This window comes from Capricornis sumatraensis, chromosome 12 (genome assembly GCF_032405125.1).
Source record: "Capricornis sumatraensis isolate serow.1 chromosome 12, serow.2, whole genome shotgun sequence".
NCBI classification, from domain to species: domain Eukaryota; kingdom Metazoa; phylum Chordata; class Mammalia; order Artiodactyla; family Bovidae; genus Capricornis; species Capricornis sumatraensis.
This window is the reverse complement of record NC_091080.1, coordinates 43,902,903-43,929,008: the sequence shown is the minus strand read 5'-3', so window position 1 is coordinate 43,929,008 and position 26,106 is coordinate 43,902,903. Positions and strand designations below refer to the sequence as shown.

Here is a 26,106-nt window from a genome sequence, read left to right as displayed (position 1 = left end):
AGCTCGAAAAGGTTTCGGGCACCCTGCTCACGTCCTGAAAAGCCACTCTTAATCTCCTAGTGGCATGTCCCGTGTTATTTCCGGATAATATTAAGCTCATCGACTTCATAAGGGGTCTAGATAAGCTGGCTTCTAGAACCGACACTAGCTCCTAAGTGGGGAAAAGAAAAGAGCGCCTACACAAGGAGATCTCCGGGTCTGAGATATCAGTGCACCCCGGCCCAAAATCAGCTGGGAGAACCGGAAGTTGCGGAGGGAACAACGTCCCCGAGGGGTCACCCCAGCCGCTCCTTGAAAGTGCTGGGCTTCAGGGGTGGGGGCCTCTGGACACACGCCTCTCCCAGTGGACACACCAGCCTTGAAACTGTGGGGAACGTTCACCCGAGGAAAGCCTGGCGGGGAGGGGGCGACCGTTGGGGGAGCGCACGCAACCCCTCCCTCCCCGCCGGCGCGCGGCATCCCGCACGCAGGACCGCAGGGCAACAGCAGCATCCCGCGCGCAGGACCGCAGGGCAACAGCAGCATCCCGCGCGCAGGACCGCAGGGCAACAGCAGCATCCCGCGCGCAGGACCGCAGGGCAACACAGCATCCCGCGCGCAGGACTGCAGAGCAACACCAGCATTCCGCGGGCAGGACCGCAGGCCTTCCAGCGCCAGGTGCGCGCGCCTGCGGTTTGGGAGAGGCCTCGGTTCTCTGGCGGCTTCCCCCCGAGGTCTCGTAGGTTTGCGGAAAGCGGGGCAGGTTGTTACGGCCGCGAGCCCACCCCGAAGAGCACTCTGGTCTCAGGGCGGGTTGAGTTGGACCAGCCCCTGTGAGCCCTCCTCCGCGGACCCCACAGAGCACAAGGGCAACCCTGCTGTGGGGGCGGGACCCCTGGAGGCGGTCCAAGCCACACCCCTTCGGAGTTGGACCCCCACCCCGCTCTACAAAGGGCCTCTGTGTGTTCTCCACAAAAGGAAAAATGGAGTATCTTGAACTTCTCACCACCAAGTACCTTACTTTGTAAATTCTTAATCCCCACTCTTATCTCTAGATTTATATTCTTGTTGTACTCCCTGATCAATTGCTCTGTGGTCTGTAGTATTTTTTCTTGCTTTCTTACTGACAGCGAACTGGGAATTTTTAAAACCTCAGAGTACCGTTTTTCAAAATAGCTCCTCTCTCATCAAAACCTCGGAGAAGGCAATGGCACCCCACTCCAGTACTCTTGCCTGGAAAATCCCATGGATGGAGGAGCCTGGTGGGCTGCAGTCCATGGGGTCGCTAAGAGCTGGACACGACTGAGCAACTTCACTTTCACTTTTCACTTCCATGCATTGGAGAAGGAAATGGCAACCCACTCCAGTGTTCTTGCCTGGAGAATCCCAGGGACGGGGGAGCCTGGTGGGCTGCTGTCCATGGGGTTGCAGAGTTGGACACGACTGAAGCGACTTAGCAGCAGTAGCAGCAGCACCAACCCCTGGCTAGCTCTGATGTGCTTCACAGATACATGGCCTGTTGCATAATTTCGGTTATTCTTTTGTAGAACACGATGTTTTATATAAATATATATATATGCATATCACTCTATATATCAAGCTTTTAAAGACTGGATTCTTTGTTTTTTTCCACATGAAAAATGTACATGGCTGGTTATGAGTTTGAGCTTCAGGACTCCCTTGTTAACAGCTTAAATGATGACATCATCCTACTGAAGACAGATTCTGGCCCGGCTCATTGGATAGCTACCCTGATTTAATGTCATCCTCTTTCTTACCTTGTTAAGTGACCATATTACATTCATAAGAAATTAAGGTATGAAAATCAAATCAAATCAAGCAATAATTTGAGTAAATTTCAAAATATTTTAAAAAGCCATAGAAAGTCCAATCAAGTCAACTCATGCTTTTCTCCACTTTTTACACTTAGTTATCATTGTACCTAACCTGGCCATTTTCTCTCCTCTGTTGTTCTCCTTCCTGGGGAACAGTTCAGACATCACTTGGTTTGCCTTACAGGAGAAAACTCATCTGAACTCGATGGGGAGGGTGGGTAGAAAGAGAAGCATGCGTAGACACGAGAATAAGAATTCTGAAGGGCGATCAAACTGGACTTCTGACCAGAACAGGTGAAGCAGTTACCGAAGGGAGAATGGCAGCGACAGAAGCAAGTTTGGGAAACTCAGGCTGCCGCGGAATAAGCTGCCTTGGATGTAGGAGAAAAATATCATAAAGGAAAAATGCAGACGGCAGTGAAGACAGTCTCCTAAGAAAAAGTGAGCATGCACAGGCACGGCTGCTCAGACCCAAGGATGACCGAGGGGCACAGCCCCCATCGCCAATAAAGCCCCAGGGTTTGGCCATGAACTTGACAAAAGCACCTCGGTAACTCGCGGTAGAATTCTGTTATCCAATGCCACACCCAAGCAGTGGGTGAACATGACCCAGGGCTGCTCTGTGCCACCTCTCCCCAGACACACACGAGCCAGGGAGGAGACGAGACGGTGCTTTAAGCAAAGGGAGGGAGGAGGGAAAGTTCTGGAAGGGAACTCAGGACGAGTTCACTTTCACCTGAAAGGATTAGGTCTTCACTTCTCAAAAAAATTAAATTGCTATGTTCAAATCTACATTTTGAGAAATTGTTACTTTCCGGGTGCATCTTGATTTGAATATTTTTGAGAGCACCTGACCAGGGAGGAGGAAATATACTGTTCACTATTTTAAAAAGGTTTTATTCTAGGAAATTGCAAACAAACTCAGAAGTAGAAAAAGTATATGATGAACCTATAAGGATCAATATTTTATCAATCTTTTCCAACTAGGTCTTTTTGGATATTTTAAAGCAAATCTCGAATATATAATTTCACGCAACAAATATTTAGTATGCACCCAAATGAATAAGGACTGAAAAATAACTGCACTATCATTACCGTGATAATGAACAAAATTGACAGTAATTCCTTCTCTGAATACTGAGTCCATATGAAAATGTCCCTCCTCATCTCAAAATGACCTTTTTACAGCTGGTTGGTTGGTATCAGAATCCAAACAAGGTCCACACACTACATTTACCAAACACAATTCAGATCAAACCAGATCTGTCCATTTGGGTGGCATCTACCAGGGATTCTGCATGCAACACTCAGCTCCTGAGCTGGGTGCATTCCAGCACGTCGGTGGGAGGGGAACTGGGCCCCCAGGCTGCCCATTCCTGAGGCAGCTGAGGGGCCAGCTCCTGGCAGATGGAGAAGAAGGGGTCTGGGAGACAGGAATGCTGGAGCTGGCCTGTCAGATTCTCACCATCCCCCAGGCTTCCCAAACCACATGGTGGACAAGGCAGCATCTGTTAGTGGGCCAGGGGCCAAGGGATCCAGGACTCCCGTGGTGGTGTGAGGTCTACACGGAAGAGCAGATGTCATTTCTGTCCTGGGTGGCAGAGCCAGCTTGGTTACTGGGATGGTCCCTCCCACCGGACCTCTGGCTGTGCTAAACTTATCACAGGGTCCCTAGGGACAAAACTGACGAGAGACTCCATGAAGGTGCTGCTTGATTCGTGGGGCAGGAAATCCCCAAGTCAGTGGGCAGAAGGCACACGTGAGGCACCACCACAGGGATCCGGGGATCTCGCCCCACGCCCAGAGCTAAACTGGTTCTGACTCAGAGCCTCCTCCTGAGGCAGAAGGCAGATGACCATGGGGTGGGGGTCCCATTTCTACAACCCTTCCTTCCTGTGAATTCCTTGGTGATGGAGCCCAAGAAAGGGAGGTGCCCCAGCTTCTAAGCGATGCTCTGTCAGAAATTTCTGACTGAGAGGCCTCAGTAGGGGCTACACATGTGGACCGGAGTGAATGGCTTGGCTGAGAAGCCCCTGGAGGAGCCTGGGAAGCACACTGTGGGTTACCGGATTGCTCTGGGGAGGATGTGACTGGACATATCAGAACACACCCTGGCACAGGAAACCACCCGTCCCATGGAAATCCACCGCAAACGAGGCTGTTTAACAACTGTGTGACATTATGTACACCCCGCAAATGCCCGTCTTTGTTCCTGGTCATCTTGATGCTGACTCAGCGGGTTCAAAAAATAAAACAGCCCTGGTGGCAGAAACGGATGCCAAGCCTGGGCTAAACCACGGGTGTCCCCTCAACAAAGTTAATGATACGGTGCCTTGAAGGACCCAGACGGCTACTTGTGGGGAGCTGATTACAGTGGACCCTTTTCACAATAGGTGGTTTGTCTTTCCTGGAAGAGACACTTATTCTAGATTTGGGTTTGTTTGTTTTGCCTATCAGAGTCCTGCTGGAATCTCCCCGGAGGGGCGCTGTTCATGGCAGTGCAGAAATGGAGGGGTCAACATGGGGGTTCACGATCACTTAATAATACACTTGCAAAGTGTTTTCTTTCCATCCAGTAACTCTGCTCTGTCAAAGCTGAATCTCCTCCCTTCTCAGGAGGGGCTCCTAGCAGCACCCCAGCCCTGGTGCCACTGGCTCTGAGCCTGGGCTAGGCTGGTGAGCCTCCTCGTGCATGAGGAATGAGCACCCAGGGAAAACGTGGTGCCCTCTGCGGTCTCTGCCACCAGCATTTCCCAATTGGACAAATGCGGCAACCTCCAATCAGCCTCCTTCCTCTGGCCTCACTCCCCAACGGCCTTGCTCTCTGAAGCCCAGCTGGCAATGGCTTCCGCTTCACTTGGAACAACCCTGACTCCTCGAAACCTGTGATGCCCTTTCTATGCAGACTCTCTCTAGCCTCCGGGCTGCCCTGGCCTCCCCCGCCCTGGACTCCCGAGCTCCAGGCAACCGGCCTTCTCGCTGAACCTCGGACACACTGAGCTCCTGCCTGACCTGGGCATTCGATGCTCCTTTGACTGGAACCTCTGTTCCCTCAGATCTTCGCTCCCTGCTCATCTTCCAAGTCTTGGCTCCAAGGTCACCTCCTCAGAGACATGAGGTTGCCCTCCCACCTTCCCCTTCTCCAGAAGGCTCACTAGTGCCCAAGGGAGCCCTGCGTATCCACTCACTGGTTCTGTTTAAATGCGGGAACATACATGCGTTGCGATGCTTGACTCTCTGCTTTACTCCAACAGTAACAGCGGTGCCTGGCTCAGAGCGGACGCTCCACATATTTTTCTTTCTTTTTTTGCAGACTGACAGGTTTTCAACTAAGAGGGGAATAAAGGAGACTGTGACGACTGGAAGCAAGCTCAGAATCTTGGAGAATAGGCCTGGAGCACCTCAGAGGGCAGAGATAAGCACCAGGTGCTGTGAGGAGCAGGGGGTCTGCAGTGCGCGGGGACCAGACTTGCAGAAGGAGAGACAGCACCCACAGCCAGCCGCAGAGGGGAGGTACGCCCTTTCCTGGTATCGGGCATGTGCACGTGTGATCTCTTTGTGTTTTCTGTTTCCTCTCCTCCCACTTCTTTCCACTGTGAGATGCGTGTGTTGCTTAAATTTACTTTTGGGCACAAACAGTGGTGGGCCTGCAGGAGGGAGGGACCTGATCGGAGGCCCTGGACTTGGAGACACCAGCAGTGACTGATGAGCCTCTGGGCTGCTTCCAGGGAAAGACTGGAAGAGGGTTCTCATTAGACATGGAATTGGTGTGCCATGTCCTTTTAAAAAACGAATGCCTGGGAATTCCCTGGCGGTCCAGTGGTTAGGACTTCGTGCTTTCACTGCTGAGGGCCTGGGTTCAGTTCCTGGTCAGGGAACTAAGATCCCGCAAGCTGCATGCACCACCTCCTCCCCCCAAAGAACACCCTCCACCTGCTTCACCTTTCTTCACGGTGCCCCCGTGGTGTTACAGCTCCTTGTTAACTTATCATCCCCACACAAGGACCTGTGAGATGAAAGGCGCTTTGTTGTGCTTCTGGCACATGGCAGGCCCTTGGCAGACACTGAATGAATGAGTGAATGAATGAATGAATGAATGATTTCCCTGGAGGAGCGACCTTCCTCCACCGTGGTCGGGGAATCCACACACTCACCACTTCATCCCTGGAGGACCCATCCTACTCCCGGTCCCTGTGCCCCGTGTTGGTGGACCCATCACCTGAGCTGGGGGGCTGAACCCCCTTCCTGGGACTCTGACTCCTGAGTGAGTGACTCAAGGACAGATGGACGGTGTCTTCCTCAGCTCCTTCCACATGGCTTCCCAGCTCCCAGGGGCCACCCTGACTGCCAGGTGTTTCCTAGATGCATTTCCAGCCACCCCATCAATTTTGGGGACACTGACACCCTCCCAAGACAGTCTCTTTTTGCTCCAGCTAGGCAGGGTGAGTTTTTGCTACTTCTCAACAAAAGAACACTAAACTCAAAACAAAACAAAACATGGTTCCAGAAAGCACAGAAATAAACTGTTCATGTAAGTACAGGGTTGGAGGAGAAACCATCCACATTCTTGCCCGCCTAACTACAGTATTTTCACTTTTGCACACTCGTGTTAAACCTTTGGCCACATGTGAGCATGCTGCATAGGGCTGCAATCATGGTTTGTTATGGGCTGAATGTGTACCCCCCTAAAGATGCTGAAATTCTAACCCCCAGTACCAGCGAGGATGTGTCCTTATTTGGAACAAGCTCTTCGTAAATGATCCAGCTGACACGTGGTCATTAGGACAGTGACTTAATTCTTTATGGCACCACGTGAAGATGAAAGCAGAGACCAGGGAGATACAGCCAGACGCCGAGCTCAGGGGACCCGAGGCCGCCAGGAACCAAGAAATGGCAGAGGGTTCCCACCTCAGGCCTCGGAAGGAAACCGCCCTGCTTCCAGCCTCCAGAATGGAGACAATTCTGTTCTGCTGCTGAAAGGACCCAGTTTGTGGTACTCTGTGACGGCAGCCCTAGTAAATAAAACAATATATGTGTGACTTTATTTCCTTTTTTTCCTTAATTTTCTCACATTACAGTGGTCACTTTCCCCGTTGTTACAGACTTTTTCCTGACGATGCTATAAGCTGTTTTGAAGCGGTCACCCGTAGACGCTGGGCTCACTATTCCACCAAAAGTGGACACTTGCTTCAACTCCTCTCCATCACAAGTAACGCTGCCTTTTCTCTCCTTGTGACAACTTTCCTGAGATACGTCACCAGACGCTGACGACTGGGTGGGACAGAAGGGGCTGCTGAGCAGAAGGATGACTGACGATGCGTCTGTCACCGGGATCCCCAGGGCAGTGGGTTTGAGTTCTGGGCAGAACAAACGCTGCCGTGTGTAAAGGGAAGGAAGGAGGTTCTGGGCAGAGTGAGGGTGCGAGCCGGGTGGTGGGTAGGAGAGCGGGCAGGAGGAGGAGAGGTGCAGACGGCAGGTAGGCAGGCGGCAGAGCCTGCGAACTCCTTACGAGGCTGGGGCTTTATTCCAGTAACCACAGCGAAGTTCGCAGGGAAACAGCGGCAAGAACCGAACAGGAATAGGCACTCAGAACCAGTGTGGATGGAAGCCTGGCCCGAGGAGAGGCAGGGGCCCTGGGATGAGGGAGGGGGCGCGATCCCAGGGCCCCAGCTGCTCGGCCGAGAGGACACAAATCAAGAGATGCTCGAAAACTTCCTCGCCCCCAGCCGCCCTACAATTCCTCTTTCTGGTCACCCTGTCCGATGAGAGTTCAGACTGGGTTCCTCCTGGGGTAGAAATCAGGCCACTCGATGGTGGGAGAGGAGGGGACAATTCCTCAGCCATATGTTCAAGCCGCTCGCTCAACCCCAGGCAGAGACCTCCCAGGACACACTCCCAGGGTAACCATTTCTGGGTCACTTCTTCACGCGCCCTGGTCCCTCCTCCTCCCACTCCCTGAAATCTAAGTGACACCGAGCAATACTCTCCTCCAAGTCTCCAGAAACAACTCTTTAAATCCTGCCCCTTCTTGTGGCTCTGGTCACCACCATCACATGGAGAGCATACCCACCAGCTGGCGAGGCCTCCGAGAGCCCCGTCCCTCACTCACGCTCACGGGGGAGGCTCGTCCTCAAAGCCAAGACAGAAAAAGTCAGCACTGAAACTATCCGGTGGCTAGCCATCCACTGCCTCTATTTAAGGAGTCCGCACAGCTCAGTGGTTAAAAACATGGGCCTGCAGTGAAAATTCTAACTGATTATAGATTCAAGTCCCTTCTCTGCCACTTCCTGGGTGGTTTATCTATTTACACTTGGGGTTTCTGATCTGTAAAGCGAGGAATACAAAAGCATCCGCTCAGCACTGAGTTGAGATCAGATGAATTAATCCTCAGAGCACACGGGAGGGTGTCTGCCCCACAAAACTGCCCGTCCTATCCCTGCCCGTGAGCCAGCCAGGCCACTGTCCAACCAGCAGGCTGGCTCAGACATTGGTGTCCGCACTCAGGAACCTGAAGTCAGGTCGGCAAGTGTTCACTGGGTAAGTCCCAGGCCGGCGTACGCATGGCTGTATTAGATAAAGTCTTCCATGCGTATACCATCTATTAGATAAACAGGTGAATCTCAGACACTCAGGAAGAGCTTTCAGAGGATTAAGACAAATCCCCAGGAGCCCATTCATGGTCAGATCACCACAGCAGGAACCCAGGACCCAGACTTCCCAAGGTCAAGGTCTCTGAGACGACACAGAGCCCATAGGGCACCTTCTCTGGACGGGGTGCCTTCCCTGGGCCCAGGGCAGGCCAGACGGGTGCAACAGGTTGGGTTCCCAGACTGAGCAACGATTCCACACCCGCCTCCGGGAGACGGACCTGCCTGGGGGGGACTGTGAGACTCACCGTTGGACGCTCTCAGGTGCCGCCGGCGTCCCACACGGTCCAGTCCGATGGGGGTGCTCTGGGAGAAGGCGCAGGGCCGCAGCCGGGCTGACACCGCTCTGTAGGGCGGCACCTGGTGTGCGGGCACGGGCGGCCGGGTGGCGGGCTGCAGAGGAAAGGAGGGGCGGTGAGGAGAGGCAGGAAGTGGGGCTGGGAGCCTCGAAGCCCCAGATCACGGCTGCACAGACTCAAGGGCAACCTTCCTCCAACGTGGAAACCCAGTGCAGACCCCCAGGGTGTCAGGTTGTCAGTCACCTGTCAGGACACACCCACGGGGACACTCAGGAAAGACCACGGTGGAGGAAGTGACGGCCCCCACCCACACGCGTCCAGCAGCACCCCCAGGGAAGCTGAGGCAGTGCCAGTGACTGAGGCCCGAGACAGTTCCTTCCCACACACCCCCCCACACACACACCACACACATACACACCCACCCGCAGGCAGGGACCAGCATCTGCGGAACACGGTTCTTGTTCACCTTAACTAACAGGGCAATGAGCTTTGTCTAAAAGGAGAGTTGGTTTTCCACCAATTTAGAACCATCTATAGCCCCTGGGATCTTCCATATGAGTCATCCCTAAAATGACACTGAAGGCCATGTTGGTCCATGCTTTCCATAGGCTTTCTCAGTATTTCTCTACCCAGTTCCCTAAACAAGCTTAGGGGGCAGAAAATTATCTTACTATGCTCCTTTTGGATGCTCTGAAGTGAAAAACTGTCTTAAGTGCTTAGATCGCCCCTAGACTGTGTTTCATATTAGAAGAGATTTGCTTCCATTCAGAATCATTTCCTGTGATACCATGGTGAGGACAGCCACCTTCAGAATTATTTCCTCGCATGTAGAGCATCTCAACACAACAAAAAGTCTGCAGTATTCTTCAACATGATCTGCTTTCACCTTAACTGAATTCAAATTAGTTCAATTAAGCAAGAGATTTGGGGGGTATTTGCTATAAATAAGCACTGTGCCAGGGTTATAGGGAGAATGCAAACAGAAAATCCAATACCAATATGTTACTGCCCTTTCAAGAGAACGTATGGGTTATTTAGGCCTTCCCTGGTGGCTCAGGTGGTAAAGAATCTGCCTGCAGTGCAGGAGACCTGGGTTTGATCCCTGAGTTGGGAAGATCTCCTGGAGAAGGGAATGACAACCCACTCCAGTATTCTTGCCTGGAAAATCCCATGGACAGAGGAGCCTGGTGAGCTACAGCCCACGGGGTCACAAAGAGTAGGACATGACTGAGTGACTACCATTTTCACTTTCTTCCTGAGTTATTTATAATATCAACTAGCAAGTTAAAAAAAAGAAAAATGAAACCCGCACTTACTCATGTGAACACTTGACCGTGGCTGGGATAAGACCTCACCAAATATAAACTCCTTCTGAATGGGGGCCTTTATTTAAATGTTTGTATCCTCAAAGGGCTTTCTGGGTAATTGATAAGTATTTGTTGAATTGCTAAAATATACTAAGGAAATAATATTAAGATTTTAATCTACTGTCGAAACAGTTACAAAGCTGCAACTGACATGTAAAGAGTAATAAAATGGCAGAAAAAAAATTACTTTCTCATCTAGAAAAAAATCAATTTTCTTCTTGTCTTTCCATTTTAGGGATAAGCAGCATTTTCTTTCCAGATTTCTTCTTCAAGGAAGCTCACTAAATATGCACGGCTACTTTCCCCAGATGATTTAGAACAAACAGCAAACCAGTTTCACATATTATCTGAGATCCCAGAAAGACAGAAGATTAGTCAGAGCCATCCAAATGTCAGTGGGTTAGTTCTAATTCATGCATGTTTTCAGAGTCAGGAAGAAAGGCTGTGAGCGGATGACGCCATCCCCGAGGCAGAGAGAAGAAAGGAAAACGTGTCTGGGAAGTCTGCAGCAAGAGGACAGAGGCCAGGAGGCTCTGCGGGCAGTATGGCTGGTCTTACTTGGGGCAGGAGGGCTTCCCCCTCCTCCGTCTGGCTGCTCCCATAGAAGCCGACCCCACCGATCACGGAGATGGGGCGTCTTCTTGGGCCCCCCTGGAGACAGCCCCCAGCAGGAGTCTGGTCTGCAGGGTCTGTGGGGGCCATGCTGGGCTGGTGGTCACTGTCCACAGCGTCCTCTTTCTGGGGGTCCACGGCGATCGAGTCTTCTGGGATAGACAGACTTCGGGTGACCAGCTGGCCATAGTCAGAGAGTGGTCGCGGCCTCAACCTCCTCCCAGACCCCAGTCTCTTCCTGGGGATCCTCTGAGCCTCCGTCCTCTCTTCCTCCGGTGGGGGAGCCTGCCTCCAGGACCCCTCGGTCACAACCTTTTCAAATGCGAACAAGTTAGGTAAGGGTGGTATCCAGGAAGGTAAAGAAAACAAGCCCCCGCCCGTCCCCACCAAGTTGACTATATGCCAGAAAGACACGACTGAAACACAGATGGGAAGAAGCAAACCTGTCTTTAATCAGAGGCTTAATTAAAACCCTAATTTCAGTAGTGATGTTGGTGACACATGATGAACCATCATAAAAGATACTAAGAAAAGCAGCACCCATTTGTTTATTTTTGTTTCTGTTTTCATTAGTCTAGTGAGGAGTTCCTGCAATTTATGTCAAAGAGTATTCTGCCTGTGTTTTCCTCTAAGAGGTTTATAATATCCGGCCTAACATTGAAGTCTTTAATCCATTTTGCGTTTATTTTTGTGTGTGATATTAGGGATTGTTCTAATTCCATTGTTTTACATGTAGTTGTCCAGTTTCCCCAGTACCACTTATTCAAGAGATTGTCTTTTCTCCATTGTATGTTTTTGCCTCCTTCGTCGTAGATTAATTGACCATGGACGTGTGGGTTTATTTCTGGACTTTCTAACCTGTTCCATTGATTGACATTTTTGGCTTTGTGCCAGTACCATACTGTTTTGATTACTGTAGCTTTGTAGTATACTCTTACACAACAAAGGAAACCATAAAGAAAATGAAAAGACAACCCTCAGAGTGGGAGAAAATATTTGCAAAAGAGGCAACTGAGGAATGAATCTCCAAAATATACAAACAGCTCGTTCAGCTCCATGCAAAAAAACCCAATCAAAAAGTGGGTGAAAGCGAAATAAACATTTCTCTAAAGAAGACATACAGACAGACCAAAAGCACATGAAAGGATGCTCCACATCACTCATTATTAGAGAAATGCAAACCAAAGCTAAAATGAGGTATCACCTCATACCAATCAGAATTCCTATCATCAAGAAATATACAAACAATGAATGCCGGAGAAGGTGTAGAGAGAAAAAGGAACCTTCCTACCCTGTTGGTGGGAATGTAACTTGGTGAAGTCACTATGCAGAACAGTATGGAGGTTCCTTAATAAACTAAAAACAGGGCTGCCATATGATCCAGCAATCCCACTCCTGAGCACATATGCAGACAAAATGATAATTCAAAAAGATACATTCTCCCCAATATTCACTGAAGCACTATTTACAACAGCCAAGACATGGAGACAACCCGAATGTCCATCAACAGAGGAATGGATAAAGAAGATGTGGTGCGTACACATCAATACAACGGAGTGCTGCTCAGCCTCAGACAGAATGGGATAACGCCATCTGCAGCAACACGCGTGGGCCCAGAGATTATCATCAGTCAGTCAAACACAGAAAGACAAGTATCATGTGACACCACTTATATGTGGGATTTAAAAAAAGGGTACAAGTGAAGTTACCTACAAAGGAGAAATAAGAGTGACAGACGTAGAAAACAAACTTACGGTTACCAGGAGATAAGGGGAGAGAGGGATAAATCGGGAGATTGTGACTGACAGATATACACTGCCGTTGCTGCTGCTTAGTTACTTTAGTCGTGTCCAACTCTGTGTGACCCCATGGACTGCAGCCTCCCAGGCTCCTCTGTCCATGAGATTCTCCAGGCAAGAATACTGGAGTGTGTTGCCATGCCCTCCTCCAAGGGATCTTCCCGACTCAGAGATGGAACCCGGGTCTCCTGCCCTGCAGGCAGAGTCTTTACCACCGAGCCACCAGGGAAGCCCACATATACACTGCTAAGTCGCTTCAGTCGTGTCCGACTCTGTGCTGCCCCATAGACGGCAGCCCACCAGGCTCTGCTGTCCTTGGGATTCTCCAGGCAAGAACACTGGAGTGGGTTGCCATTTCCTTCTCCAATATATACACTACTATATATAAAATAGATAACTAACAAAGCTCAGGTAACGCAGGCCTGCAGGAGAAATGGCCCAGAGGCTGCATTTGCTATCCAAGGCTGCCTCTCTCAGCAGGTTCACAGACAATGTGTCTTAAGGGGACTGAGTCTGGGCTGCTGCGTGGCCCAGCACGCGGGGACTTGGTCTGATGGGGCAAGCGCTAAACCAGATCAGCCTACTAACCAGCTGGGTGTGCTTGAATGAGTCACCACTAACCTCTCAGGATCTCAGATTCCAGACCAGACAACCCCACAGGTAGAGAGCCTGCCGCCCAGAATTCGACGACACTTCCCAAGTTCTCAAGTGACTGTTTCAGAGGCAATGCCATGTACTAGGAGAAACCCGAAGGTGTGGGAGTGGGCAGACTTCTGTCTAGTCCTCCTGACCCGGGGTTGGCTCGTGGCCCCAGGCTTCAGCCACTGCTCCCGTCTGGGTCCTGGGAGGACAAAGTGCAACCGTGGGGATCACAGTGCCCACCTACCTCAGCCCTGGTGAATCACTGCTCTCAAAGAGCCTCACGGAAGAACAACCACGAGGGCTCAGCCTGCAGACCTTCCACATCTGGGCTCAGAGCAAGCAGCGGTCCCTAGGAGTCTGGTGTTTTCAGCCCCTCCATCCCGAGACACTGTGTAACAACGACTTGAAAATAAAACAGAACCCCACCCAGGGAGGGCTGGAACAACCAGGCAAGTCAAGAGACGGCAGGGCAGGCAGAGCGGCCACTCTGAGACCCAGGGAAGTCTGGTGACTTGCTCAGGGCCACGCAGCCAGTCAGCAGTAACAGACACCAGGTGTGGGCCTTGTAACCCGTCCCCACTACGCCATGACGCACCCATATGCCAAGTCGTTTTTTAGTCCCTCAGTCGTGTCTGACACTTTGCGACCCCATGGACGGTAGCCCACCAGGCTCCTTTGTCCATGGGATTTCCCAGGCAAGAATACTGGAGTGGGTTGCCATTTCTTTCTCCAGATATACCAAGTCACCTCTGCTCAGAAGGCAGTGGGCTCTGGCAAACTCCACTCCCTTCCGACCTGCCAGTTCAATTTTTACAGCCTGGACGTCTACGTCCAATCCAAGTCACCATGGACAGGGTCCAGAACACACCATGGTGAATAAACACCACTTTGAGCTGCAGACACGTAAGAACAGGCTTTCCTTTTACCTGAAAGCAGGAGAACTCAGTTGTCATAAATCCCTTCCCTCCCTTGCAAGGAAAAGGTATTCTTTTCCTTCCAACCAGGGAAGACTGACTCTTATCACTGAGAGGAGAAGCCCTCAGCTAAACAGACACTGGCACAAAACTAGCCTGTCTCCCTCCTATTCTACAGGGCCCTCATCTTTCCTAAAAGTCACTCATTTTCCATAAGTGGCTTTTCCTACCACTTTCCCCTGTTAAGATGCCCTAACCACTTCTTGCAGTCAGTTTCTGTGAACTCCCACTTACTCACTTGAATAAAAGTCAACTTTTGTCAGTTTAATTTGCATACCTCCACAAAAAAAAACATACGAGGGTGTATTAAAACATTTTCCTCTGACACCATGGGAAAATATGAGAATAACTGGGGAAAAGTTTGTATTATTATTATTTTTTGCAGTATGCACATATAAAAAACAGGCTATTATGGGCTGTTTAGTTCATTTACTAAATCAAACAGCACAGACAACTTAAGCACACAGTGAGAAAAAACTCATTTATATCATCATCCTGTGATAAAAAGGTTCAGAAACAGCATGCTAGCAAAAGTAGAAGTACAAAAAAATTGCAGACAATAAACTGATCACAAATCTACATGCAGTTGTTGTCGGGCTTTGTTTGTTTGTTTGTTTTTCACTTATGCAACCTGCTTTCCTCATTGATACAGAAAAGAAAAAACAGAGTGACAGACAGATGGGTTTAGGAAAACCAGCGTTTGTCTTAGACTGATCAGGTAACAAATCCTTCTGAGAGCAAACACGCTCCAGGAAGTGATGGGGGCGGGTGAAAGGAAGGTGTGCAGAGGCAGGAAATGAGACGCTGGCTCCTTTAAGCTCATGCCCACGGGGCAGCTCGGGGAGAACCAGCTGTGGCTGTCCTTTGAAACCGTGCAGCCTCGCCAGAGACAGGAAAGGAGAGAGCTCGCCTTTTGGGTGGTGCAGAATTGTAATACATAAAACCAAAATGTACACTTTACTCAAAGCAGAAGTCCAGAGGGAGAGAGGGACAGATGGGGGAAAACCCCTGACTGAAGCGCACATCCGAACAGCGAGGCTTTGCCAGGAGACATATTCCTTGCAAGACACATGTGAAGTGTCCCACAAATTCTAAAACTGAATCATTGAGCAAACTTTATGTGCTTCTGAAATACGGCCATCCAGGGGACACAGCTTTGATTGCGACTCTTCCTAGAACTACAGACACCAGCGAGCCAAGACCTACCCCAACTCTGCCACAGGCAGTGGCCCCCAGACGCTCTGAAGATCAGCAGGTAACCACATCCATGTTCTCCAAGAGTGTTCCCTTGCTTTAGAAACACTCTCTCTGAGTGTAGGTGGCCGGGCCAGAGCCCCACCTGGTCTACCTTCTCACAGTCCAGCGCAGAACCACCCAGGGCTCAGAAAGCCTGACCTAGACCTGCCAATTCACACCCGTCATCAACGTCTGTACACAGACGTGTGTGTGGCCTCATTAACCCTTGCTTCCCGGCACAGTTTTAAGTGCTTTCCATAGGCTGTGGGAAGAAAGCTGGATATGGAATCAAAAGAGAAATACTGCTGACTCTGAGTGTGCGTGCTCAGTTGTGTCCGACTCTCTGTGACCCCACGGACTGCACCTGCCAGGCTCCTCTGTCCATGGGATTCTCCAGGCAAGAACACTGGAGTGGGTTGCAATTTCCTTCTCCTGGGAATCTTCCCCACCCAGGAATCAATCCTGCATCTCCTGCATTGGCAGTTGGGTTCTATACCACTGAGCCACTTGGGGAGCCCTCAAAAGAGAAACTCATGAGCAATTAATGCTTGCTGTCTCCCTGGAGAGTGCAGCGCTGGTGTTACAGACTTCAGTTGTCCTGACAGGTGTAAAACTGATGATTAAATGTGCTGAAAAGAGTCTGTGAGCCTATGGCCTTTGTAACTTGTTTGATGGGCAGAATAGGCAATTCATTAAAAATGCAAATATTAACGTTCACGTGGACACAATTTACTACTGATCACACAGTTCTCTGAGCATAAAAAGACCCTTACTGATAACTACGAAAAATCTGGACTCTTGAGGTCTCCCCTCCCCTGCCTTCATAATAATCATTCAGAGGAATTCCATCTGGGGGACTTAACACCTCCCCCCGCCCCCGGCCCCCCTAAGACTGTCCTACCATCTCAGAATCAACAGCAGCACAGTGCAAGAGCTGACTCACTGGAAAAGGCCCTGATGCTGGGAAAGATGGAGGGCTGGAGGAGAAAAGGATGAGATGGTTGGATGGCATCATTGACTCAATGGACGTGAGTCTGAGCAAACTCCAGGGAAGCCTGGTGTGCTGCAGTCCATGGGGTCACAAAGAGTTGGACACAACTGAGCGACTAAACAACAACAACAACAACATGAACAATAAAGAGCTGGATGTGACTGAACAACAGAAATGTTCCAAAATCAAGAACCGTGTTTTAGAGCTGAATATGACAGAAGCCTATTGTCTAAACCTTCTTGGACAGGAGACCTTGTTGATGACATCTGAGCTCCTCTACAGAGAAGGAGAGGAATCAGGATGCAGGGAAGCAGGCAGGGAGGCAGGGCTCGGCTTACTCTCTGGGGAGGATGATGAAGGATGGTGTCTGTGTTCCCAGCATCAGTGCACTTCAAGCCACAGTATGCCACTCAACAGCCCCGAATGCCTGTAGAATCCAGGAAACCAAGGTTTTCTGGATTAGAACACAGAACAGCACCTTCATAAACATGCCTGCGTCTGTGTTTCAGCCGAGGAGATCTCAGGCACCCCTAACTCCTCCCCTTCCCTCTCCAGCCACCTCCAGCCACCTCCACCCACATGACTACTACGTTCTGCCAACATTCAGTCTCAGAGGGAATCTGTTCACGGCTCTTGTAGAGGCAGTAACTCTCTTCCGTGTCTCTAATCCACTCTCCATCCTAAGAGGAGCGCGGCTAAGACTCCTAAGACTCTCACTAAGACACACATCAGATCATGGCTGGCGGTTCAAAACCTTATCTGATGTGCCTTTCCAGCTCCAGCTTCACCAGCCGCACCGAACAACTCACTGTTTGCCACTCGTTATCTGATGCAATTGGAAATGAGAGAACGGCTGCTCCCTCCACTATACCTTTTTGCCCCCATCCACCTGAAAATTTCATCCTTCAACATTCAATTGAAGTATCACTTCCTGCAAGAAAACCTCATAAATTCCCCTGGGCTCTAAGTTCTGTTTTCTGTGGCTCTGTTAAAACCACTGCTATATTTTTATAGGCTTGATTTGTTTATCTGGGTGTCTCATGAAAGCAGCTACTTACATTCTTTCCAAATGATCTGATGCTATCATCACATCCCCAAAGTCTGCAGCCTGGGAAATCAGTAGTTAGAAACTTTCATGAACGGTTGAGGGATGAATGGGGATAAAGGAGCAAATAAGTGAGCAGTTCTTGGTGTCAAGGAAGCAGTTCTCACCCTACATCCAGACATGACTTTATAAAAAGAACTGGGGGGTGGGGGCGGGGGGGTGGTGTCTGAAAAAGAAGGACACGACTTTCCCGGGATTCTTTCTTTTCGGCAACTCTCACTGATGACGACTAGATCTGTGATCCCTCCTTTAAAGGAACAAGAGTCCATCCAATGCATTTGACTGGCCAAGTAAACCCTGAACCTGATGAGATTGCTGTTCATCAAGAACACCCTGGTTAAGAGTCTGGGGCTGTGGGTACAGGGACCACGGGAGGGAAGGCATGACCAGGAGCAGCACCTGGTGTTTCCAGAGAATCTAACGTGGATGCTGCAAAAGATCTCCAGTGTGCTTAATTCAAAAATTGCAGTATCAGTATTTCAGATGAATAATTTATGCCTCAGAAAGAACAAATCCAGATGTGCAGTGGAACCGTGCTGTAAGTAAACATATGATACATTTGTGTCGTATATCAGGGAGTGGATCAGTCACACACTGTGTCCAAGGGCCGCCCACCCCACCCAAGGCTCTGACCTTCCGGACACGGCAGGGCTCTGCCCTCTGAGCCACAGGCCCACCACTGTCCACACAGCTTCCTCTCCTGTGCCATAGAGTGATGACACCCAAACTGCCAGGAGAGGGACGGAATGAAGGTCCTCAGTGAGTGGCCCAGCCCACCCCAAGCTGCCAACTCCACCCAGAAAATCAAGAGGAAGGACTCGGCTCTGGGCAAGGACCCGCGGAGGTAGGAGGTGGTCCACACTCCGTGGCAAGGATGCTGGTCTACACTCCGTGGCAAGGATGCTGGACAAGAGAAAACGGTGAGGAAGCGTGCAGATGGCGATGACGCCAGCATCTCAAAACTGGCCTTCACTGATCCCATCTCATTTAATCCTAAAAGCTATACAGTGGATACTTTAAATTCTGTTTTACAGATAAGGAAGATGAAAGGATTGCACCAAAGACTGGGAAACCAGAAATGGTCAGAATGTGTTTGTATGCGGGTCCCAGCAGAGGCTCCCCAGGCTCCGGTCCCCCTGGAGGCCCAGCTCCAGGCCCAGCCACGGGGCTTGGGAGGGGACGGTACCCTCTCCAGGCCTCAGTTTATCCAGCATCTGAAGCAAACCCTAAATGCTGACCTTGAGAGGGCAGCTGAGAAGGACCTTTATTAACTGAACAAATCAGATAAACAGAGGTTGCTATGCATACTTTTAGTTGGATGAGTCAATGACATTTTTAGAGTTCCAATGTGAGCTGGTAAAATTCCAGCCGCTACCCCCACCCCTCCAAGGGGGAGTAGCCATTGAAGGTCAACATATTTTAGACCAAATGCTTTATACCACCATTCCTTCTGGCTTGAAAGGTTTTAAAGCCATTTCTGGGAACTGGCATTTGTACTCTACAGAGGTTCATGTCCAGCTGATAACAGAGTCCATTGGAAACACCAGGGTTACAAGTCATGTTTAACTCTTTCAGGAGTTAATGCCTCTCCTTCCTGAACCAGGGATTAGCTCGACAGAGCTGGAAGAGAAACGCCCAAACCTAACCTACAGGACATCTGGACCGCGACAAGTCTGATGGAGACAGCAGGTGTCTACCCTCAATGCCTGAGCTATTCCCCTGTGGGCCCTGTTCCAGGTCCAGGTCACAGCTCCAAGGCACAAGCTCCAGCTGAGGCTCTGTGCCCTTACTGTGCATGCTGGCTGGGCCCTTACTGTGCATCCTGGGTCTGTGCCCTTACTGTGCATCCTGGCTGGGCCCATTGCAGACTCAGAGAAACTCTGGCTGGAAGGTGGAAAGTGATTTGCAGAGTTTAACTGGTCTGTACTGAGGAGCCTGACTGAAGGCGGCAATTTTAACTAACAATGAATCGATAACAGCTAACATTCATGCTTTGTTATTAGTAGTAATAATATCAATAATAAATAATACTATAGTTTTAATTATATGGTAAATAATATGACAAAATAAAACAAAATTTTATTTCTAATGTATAATACATATAACATAAATGCTATATGCTAATGATACTAATATTAAACCATATGTTTAAAATATAAAACAATATATGCTAATGATATTAATAATAAAGATATCAAGCTAAGCAATCTTAAGGTACTATGAGTATATTTCAGGCGCTGTGGTATCTTTTTAAAGAATATTTATGTGTTTAGTTATTTTTGGCCACGCTGGGTCTTTGTTGTTGCGTCTGTTGTTTCACTCTCTGTCCTTCCTCGTGTCCTGGATCTCCTCCCAACACTTCAGAGCCCTGTTACCTCCGAGATCTCTGCAGCAATAAATTCCAATAGCTTTCTCTCTGGTCATCTTTCTCCCCAGTTCTCTTTTTTAGAGACAGTGGATTAACTTCTCAAACACACAGTTCTGAGCTTGGCCCTTCTCTATTCAAAGACATCTCTGACCCCTCAATGCTTATCAAGTAACATACAGATCCTTTATGTGGAATCCAAGAATCCACAGTCTGAACCTAATGATTTCAGCTTGACCAGGATGGTTCCCCGACACCAAATCAAACTGTTGTGTCCTGTTCTGTGAAATCACAAAAAACGTCTGTGCCTCTGACCGCTGAACCGCTCCACTTCCACTCCGTAACTACCAGCAGAAATCTCACCTTCTTCAAACCAGATTTGATCACCCCTATTAAGCCTGCCTGGATTTGGTGCATGGGTAAGAACTACAACCCTTGTGAAATCCCTCAGCATCACGGTTTTACCCCTGTTATGGGGTTTAATTCACTCGGCGTATTCTACTATGACTTAGATACATCTTGGGTCATCGATCGTCTCCCCGACATTGCCCACTGTTCCTCAGAGCTACATCTGAGTGTCCGGAACCTGATGGGGAGTTGGCAATTTGATCCATAAGGGTGTAACACGGTGGGTGTCAAAATCAGTTCTAGAAAACACTGACCTTACCTGGCCCCTGTCTGAAGGAGTCAGGTCAATCTAGGATGGAGAAATCACAAAAGGAGAGTGAACAGCAGACCGCAACGGCCACTGGGAAGCACTGGGCCAAGCGTTTGCCACATAATTTCCTCGGTTCTTACAGACCTCCAAGATAGAGGGAGCTCTCCTGTGCTCTACCCTTAAGGTGTTTAAGGGTCTGCCCAATGCTGGGCATCTTTCAAATGGCAAACTAAAAGTCTGAAGCTCCTGTAAAGGAGTTACAATGGATTCTCATCACTTGAAAGAGTTCACCTGTGGCATACTCAGCACCACCTGGAAGTAGGGCATCCTTTCTGCAGGACCAAGGACAGGGCCCCAAATTCAGCCAGTGAGCTACTGGGTGACTCTGCAGGGACACCAGCAGCCACACTACACCCTGTGCCTGTTCCCTTATAAGAGAATGGGTATAAACGCTCAACTGCATTTTTCAACCAAGTAACAATTTCAGTTTCATTCCCAGGTCATCGTTGTTACGTTTACCACTAGGTGGCAGGAGTACAACGCTATGGAGGTGGTTTTGGAATACAGTCCTGTTCCACTGTGCGCAGTTTTTCGAAGATTGTCACTTTTACTTCTAAATGATTCTAAGTTAAAAAGTTATTCCCCTTTATTTAAAACTGCATGATAAGCATTTTAAATATCATAAAATGCACAGCTTTCAATCTTTTAAAATTCAACAATAACCATAGCTCAAGCTAGCTTTAAACATGTAAGTGGAATCATACATACTACGTACGTACTAAGTTGCTCAGTCATGTCCAACTCTTGGTGACCCCACGGACTGTGGCCCTCCAGGCTCCACTGTCTGTGGGATTCTCCAGGCAAGAATACTAGAGTGGGTTGCCATACCCTCCTCCAGGGGATCTTCTGGACCCAGGGATTGAACCCACATCTCTTGTGTCTCCTGCATTGGCAGGCGGGTTCTTGACTGACTACTACTAGCTCCACCTGGGAAGCCCACAAGTGGAACCATACTATCAATAAACTAAGAAAATAACACAGTGTACATTAAAATATAGTAAAGGCTGATACTTAGTTTTATTGTGGCCATATAAGATTGACAAATACTGCTTCTAACCTAGAAAGATTAGAATTGCTGCATTTTAAAGCAAGGTGCTTTCTGGTTTGTTTTGTTTGCTTCATTTTGCTTGTACTTTGCTTCCAAATGACAAAATAAAAGAGAAGGTTTCATGTTATATTTTACAAGTACTTCTCTGCAAGTAACAGAGAAGATATGCTGAAGATTACCAGCATACACAACGTAAATTGGGCAAAATCAGTCTTTTCTCTGTTTGTCATTTACTTTAACAAGCACATATAAGAGGAAGCTTGACGTGTTACATGAGAATTTTGCAGAAATGAATGCAACCTAAAAATGTAATAAACATCTTAAAGAAAATCTGTAGTATTATCAACATGCCTACACTATTAACTACTTGTGTCCTGCTTTCTCTCTTCAGTGATCCCTTGTGGGTAGAAACTAAGTGCCATAAACTAAGAACAGCAAATATAAATGTGAAATTGTCTAATGGTCAAAAATTACCCTGGGAAGTAAATAAGTCAGAAACTCCTGAATATATTTAATTAATATGTGCTCAAGAATAAAATACTTTAATGGCTTTTAAAAAATTATTATTAATTTTGTTAAACAGAAAATGAAGTCCCCGCCTTTAACACAAAGAACCCTCTTGACCACAGCAAATCCCTCTTTTGAGGAGGAAGGGGGTGTCCTAAACTATCAGTATGGCAGAACGGGGTGCTTGGTGTAAGGAATTACTGGTCATCTCATCATCCAGGCAGAAGTGAAGCCCAGACTGGCTCAGGCCTCGATGGATAACGCAACCCATCGCAGAGGCAGGACTCTCCCCTTGGCTGGCACTGAGCCCCATTCCCTCACAACTGCTACACGGACTCCTTTTAGGAATATGCAAATGAGCAAGTGGTCATCAACAAACAGGACCTCTGGAAGACAGATTGGCCCCGAGGTCTCCATGCAAGCCTGGATCTAGAAAAAGTGAGGCAGTCTCACTCTCTGGCTACCCAGGGACCTGTGAGGTGGACTTAGATCTCCCGAAAGTGATCTGTGGTAGGCCCCCTTTCTAAGGCTCCCTACAATGCAGAGGTTACAAAACAGTTCAGAGGCTGCCCTGGCTTCCGAATTTGCTGCATCATCACGCTCTCTTGCAGGCATGAAGGCAAAACTGAGGTCCTCTCTGGGGGCCAATGGGAAGGAACCACTGCTGGCACAATTTATACCTGTGATACAGTCTGGCTTCCTTGGTGGCTCAGTGGTAAAGAATCCGCCTGCTAATACAGGAGGCACAAGTTCAATTCCTGGATGGGGAAGACCCTTTGGAGAAGGAAATGTCAGCCCATTCTAGTATTTCTGCCTGGAGAATCCCATGAACAGAGGAGCCTGGTGGGCTACAGTCTATGGGGTCGCAAAGAGTTGGACACAACTGAGCAACTCAACAAAAACCACACAGTCTAGGAGCTTATGGGAAGAATCCTCTGCAATACAGACACAAGCATGCATCTCCTCTGCTCTCAGCTCTGTAAAGGAACGTTACGGAATGCATTTATAGAGTAGAAATTACACAGTAAGGCTGGATCCTTGACAGGAAATGAAAAGAACATTGCTCTCGGAGCCTTGACAGTTATTAGTGAATTTGATTCATGAGATGCTTGTGTTCTACTCTAAAAATAAGTATAATAACCATCAAAAACTTCTCTGAGCTATCATCACTCAGGGTTGACAGGTATAACAATATACATTTCTAATTCACTCTTAGGAAATGAAGTCGACTTCGAACATGCAATGGTCCCTTAACAAAGAATCTCATTCACACGAACTCTGTTGGAAAGGGCATGGAAACAGTTTAAAGCAGAAGGAGAAGGAAAGTCATAATAACGTCTCAAAGATTAGAATTTTGAGAGCCCCTATTAGCTGCATGGGGTAGGAGAGAGATGCCTTCAACTTTTCTCCCAAATCTAGCTCAGAGCTGGGCTCATCTCTCCTGGAGGAACTGTGTGGTATAAATGCCACCTCCAGGAGCTTCACAGAATAGTGGTACATTTCACAACAAAGAGAGAGATCACTTCTTAACCTGAGAAACAGCAACCTAACAAGAAGACTCCTGAGGGCAACACAGCTTGGCGCGCTGTCTCCAGGAAGGTGAAGGGACCACCTGTGCCCATCTCAGTGGCAGGAGGGTGGCGCTGACAGGCACCCGTTATGCTTGGCAGGCCACCAAGGATCCTTACCTCTTCTATCTTGTCTTCTGGACCAGACGCCCCTCCAAGGCTGGGTTGAGCGTGGCTCCTGGAGCCGCTGTCCTCCCTGCCCTGGTCACAGGCGGCTGGCACGGCCTCCTGGGAGGACCCGAGACCTTGCTCCCTCTGGGCGGGCCCCTCGGCCCTTTCCTCGCTGTCTGCTGAGCTCAGGGACAGCGCGCTGACACTGCTGGGACACTTGGCACTTGCTGCATCGGGGCTCCGAGGGCTGGGGGGCTTGGGCGTGGTGGGCCTCAGAGGCCCAAGAGGATGCTCAGGCTCGGAGGGAAACCGGTCACCAGGTCCTGGTTCATCGGAGTCTCTGTCCGACATCTCCCGGGCCGATGGGCTGGACGGAGAGCCCTGGGCGCGAGGAGCGGCACCTCCTGGGACCGCTGCCCTGGGCGGTCCGCCTGCACCCACCAGGCCCGGGTCTCGGGGCTCCGCACGCCCCCGTCCGCACCCCTCGGGGCCGGCAGCCGCGCGGCGGGAGTAGTCATCGTGCAGCCGGCTGAGCGGCCGCGGCCCGGGCGCTGCGCTCCCGGGGTCCCCAGTCCGGCCGGCCGTGCCACCCCCCGCGAGCCGGAGCACGCGAGCCAGGTCCGGCACCCGCAGCGGGCTCCTCCAGCGCCTGGGCCTCGTGGGGCCCCCGCCCGAGCCGTCAGAGTCGGCGGACGAGCCGCTCAGCGTCCTGCGGGGCACCCGGCCCTCTCGCGCGCCCCGCAGCTCGGCCAAGTGCGAGGCAGACTTCCTTCGGAAGGAGCTCTTCCCGAGGAAGGTCAGGCTGTCGGTGCTCTTGCTGCGCCGGCAGACACCATTCCGCTCGGGCTCGCGTGCTGGGGGCTCCGGCGCCTCGCACGCCACCGGCCCGGGGGGCTCCGGGTCGAGGCGGATGCGCCCTAGGCCGTAGGCGCGACGGAGGCTCCGCGACCGGAGGGCACTACGCGCGAAGCCGTCGTCCGGTTCCTCGGGGTCCGAGCCGTCGGAGGCGAAGCCGGGCCCTGGGGCACACTTGCCCGCCGGGGCCCCCGCCGCCGCGCCGTTGGGGACGGACTTGCCCAGATCGCGGTCCAAGTTTCCCTCCTTCGCCATATCCCACCCCTCCCGGTTCTGAATCCCCTGGAGGACAGAGGACTTCAGTTTTTTGAAAGAGCCCATTTTCCGAAAGGAGGCCAGGGCGTTCCACGTGGACGAGCTGCCCACGAGGCCGGCGGGCCGGGGCCGCTCGCGGTCGGCGCGCGTCCTGCCCGGGCCGGCAGAGAAGAGACGCAGGATGCGGGCCGGGCTGAGCCGCGCCTCCCGAGCGCCTGCGCCGCCGCCGCTGCAGCCGCCGTTGCGGCACGCCGGGTGGGTCCCCATGCCGGAGTCCTTGGGATCAGAGATGGAACCAGGGACCGCAGCTCCGCGCCCGTGGCCGTTCTGCGCCGTGGTCATGTTCTCGGGGCCGGGGGCCCGCGGGCGCAGGTCAGCGCGGCTCAGACCCACGCGCGCCTCGATGTCCCCCGGCCCCACGCGCAGGCCTTCTTCCTGGGGGCCTCCGGCCTGGCCTTCCCGCCCGCCGTGCACATTGGGCTCCGCAGTCACCGCCTGCAGCGGAAACAAAGCAGGGAGTTAGGCCCGTCATGCCAAGAAAAACCTTCATCAGTGGAGGCTTTGCTATTTTGTTTACGAGTTGCTAACAGAAAACCAGGCCTGCTGATCACATAAAAATCATTTGCAATTACTATTCAATTACTATTAATAAAATGTTATTTTTTCCTAATTCATAAATGAAAAGGGAAGAATGCAAATTTTGCCTATGGGTTGTGCATTCCTTATGATGGTAAACTCTGAAATCCACCAGCACTTGTTTCAAGAAAACTTTTGAAAAACTGCTAGAATGAAAAAGCCAAGGCGTAGTTCTAGATTGTGTCTTCTTGTTATTCGAAATAGAAGACATCATCAATTCTCTCTCTCTCTCTCACACACACACACACACACACACACACACACTCCAACAATATTCCAAAATATCACAGGGAAACTTGAACCAGGTTCAATTTAACACAGCTCATAGGAGGCGAGTGTTTAGTACACAGGAGGCCTCAAGCAAGGAGTTGTGATGTCAAGACAATGAGCTGCCTATTGTCTACAAAATACCCCAAACTCTAATGACAAAGATGCAAAACACCCCAGGGGCCACCAGAGCAGGAGGGACCAAGCTGACTTGACCTGAGGTCAGGCTCTGGGAAGGAAACCACATTAGAGGGGCCTCGGACCAAAGATGCTAATTGGCTGGGGGAGTC

General features: G+C 50.2%; 1 protein-coding gene across 1 annotated transcript in view; it reads right to left on the bottom strand.

Moving 5' to 3' along the window:
• The window catches only part of SPATA13 (spermatogenesis associated 13), a 56,258-nt gene extending 31,003 nt beyond the window's left edge, over nt 1-25,255 (bottom strand). The window contains exons 1-3 of the mRNA XM_068984362.1: nt 23,813-25,255; nt 10,686-11,051; nt 8,710-8,854 (exon numbers count right to left, since the gene is read on the bottom strand). Coding sequence (XP_068840463.1) covers nt 8,710-8,854; nt 10,686-11,051; nt 23,813-25,255 — 1,954 coding nt within the window. The remainder of the gene's footprint in view (nt 1-8,709; nt 8,855-10,685; nt 11,052-23,812) is intronic.
• Between the last annotated feature and the right edge of the window lie 851 nt (nt 25,256-26,106).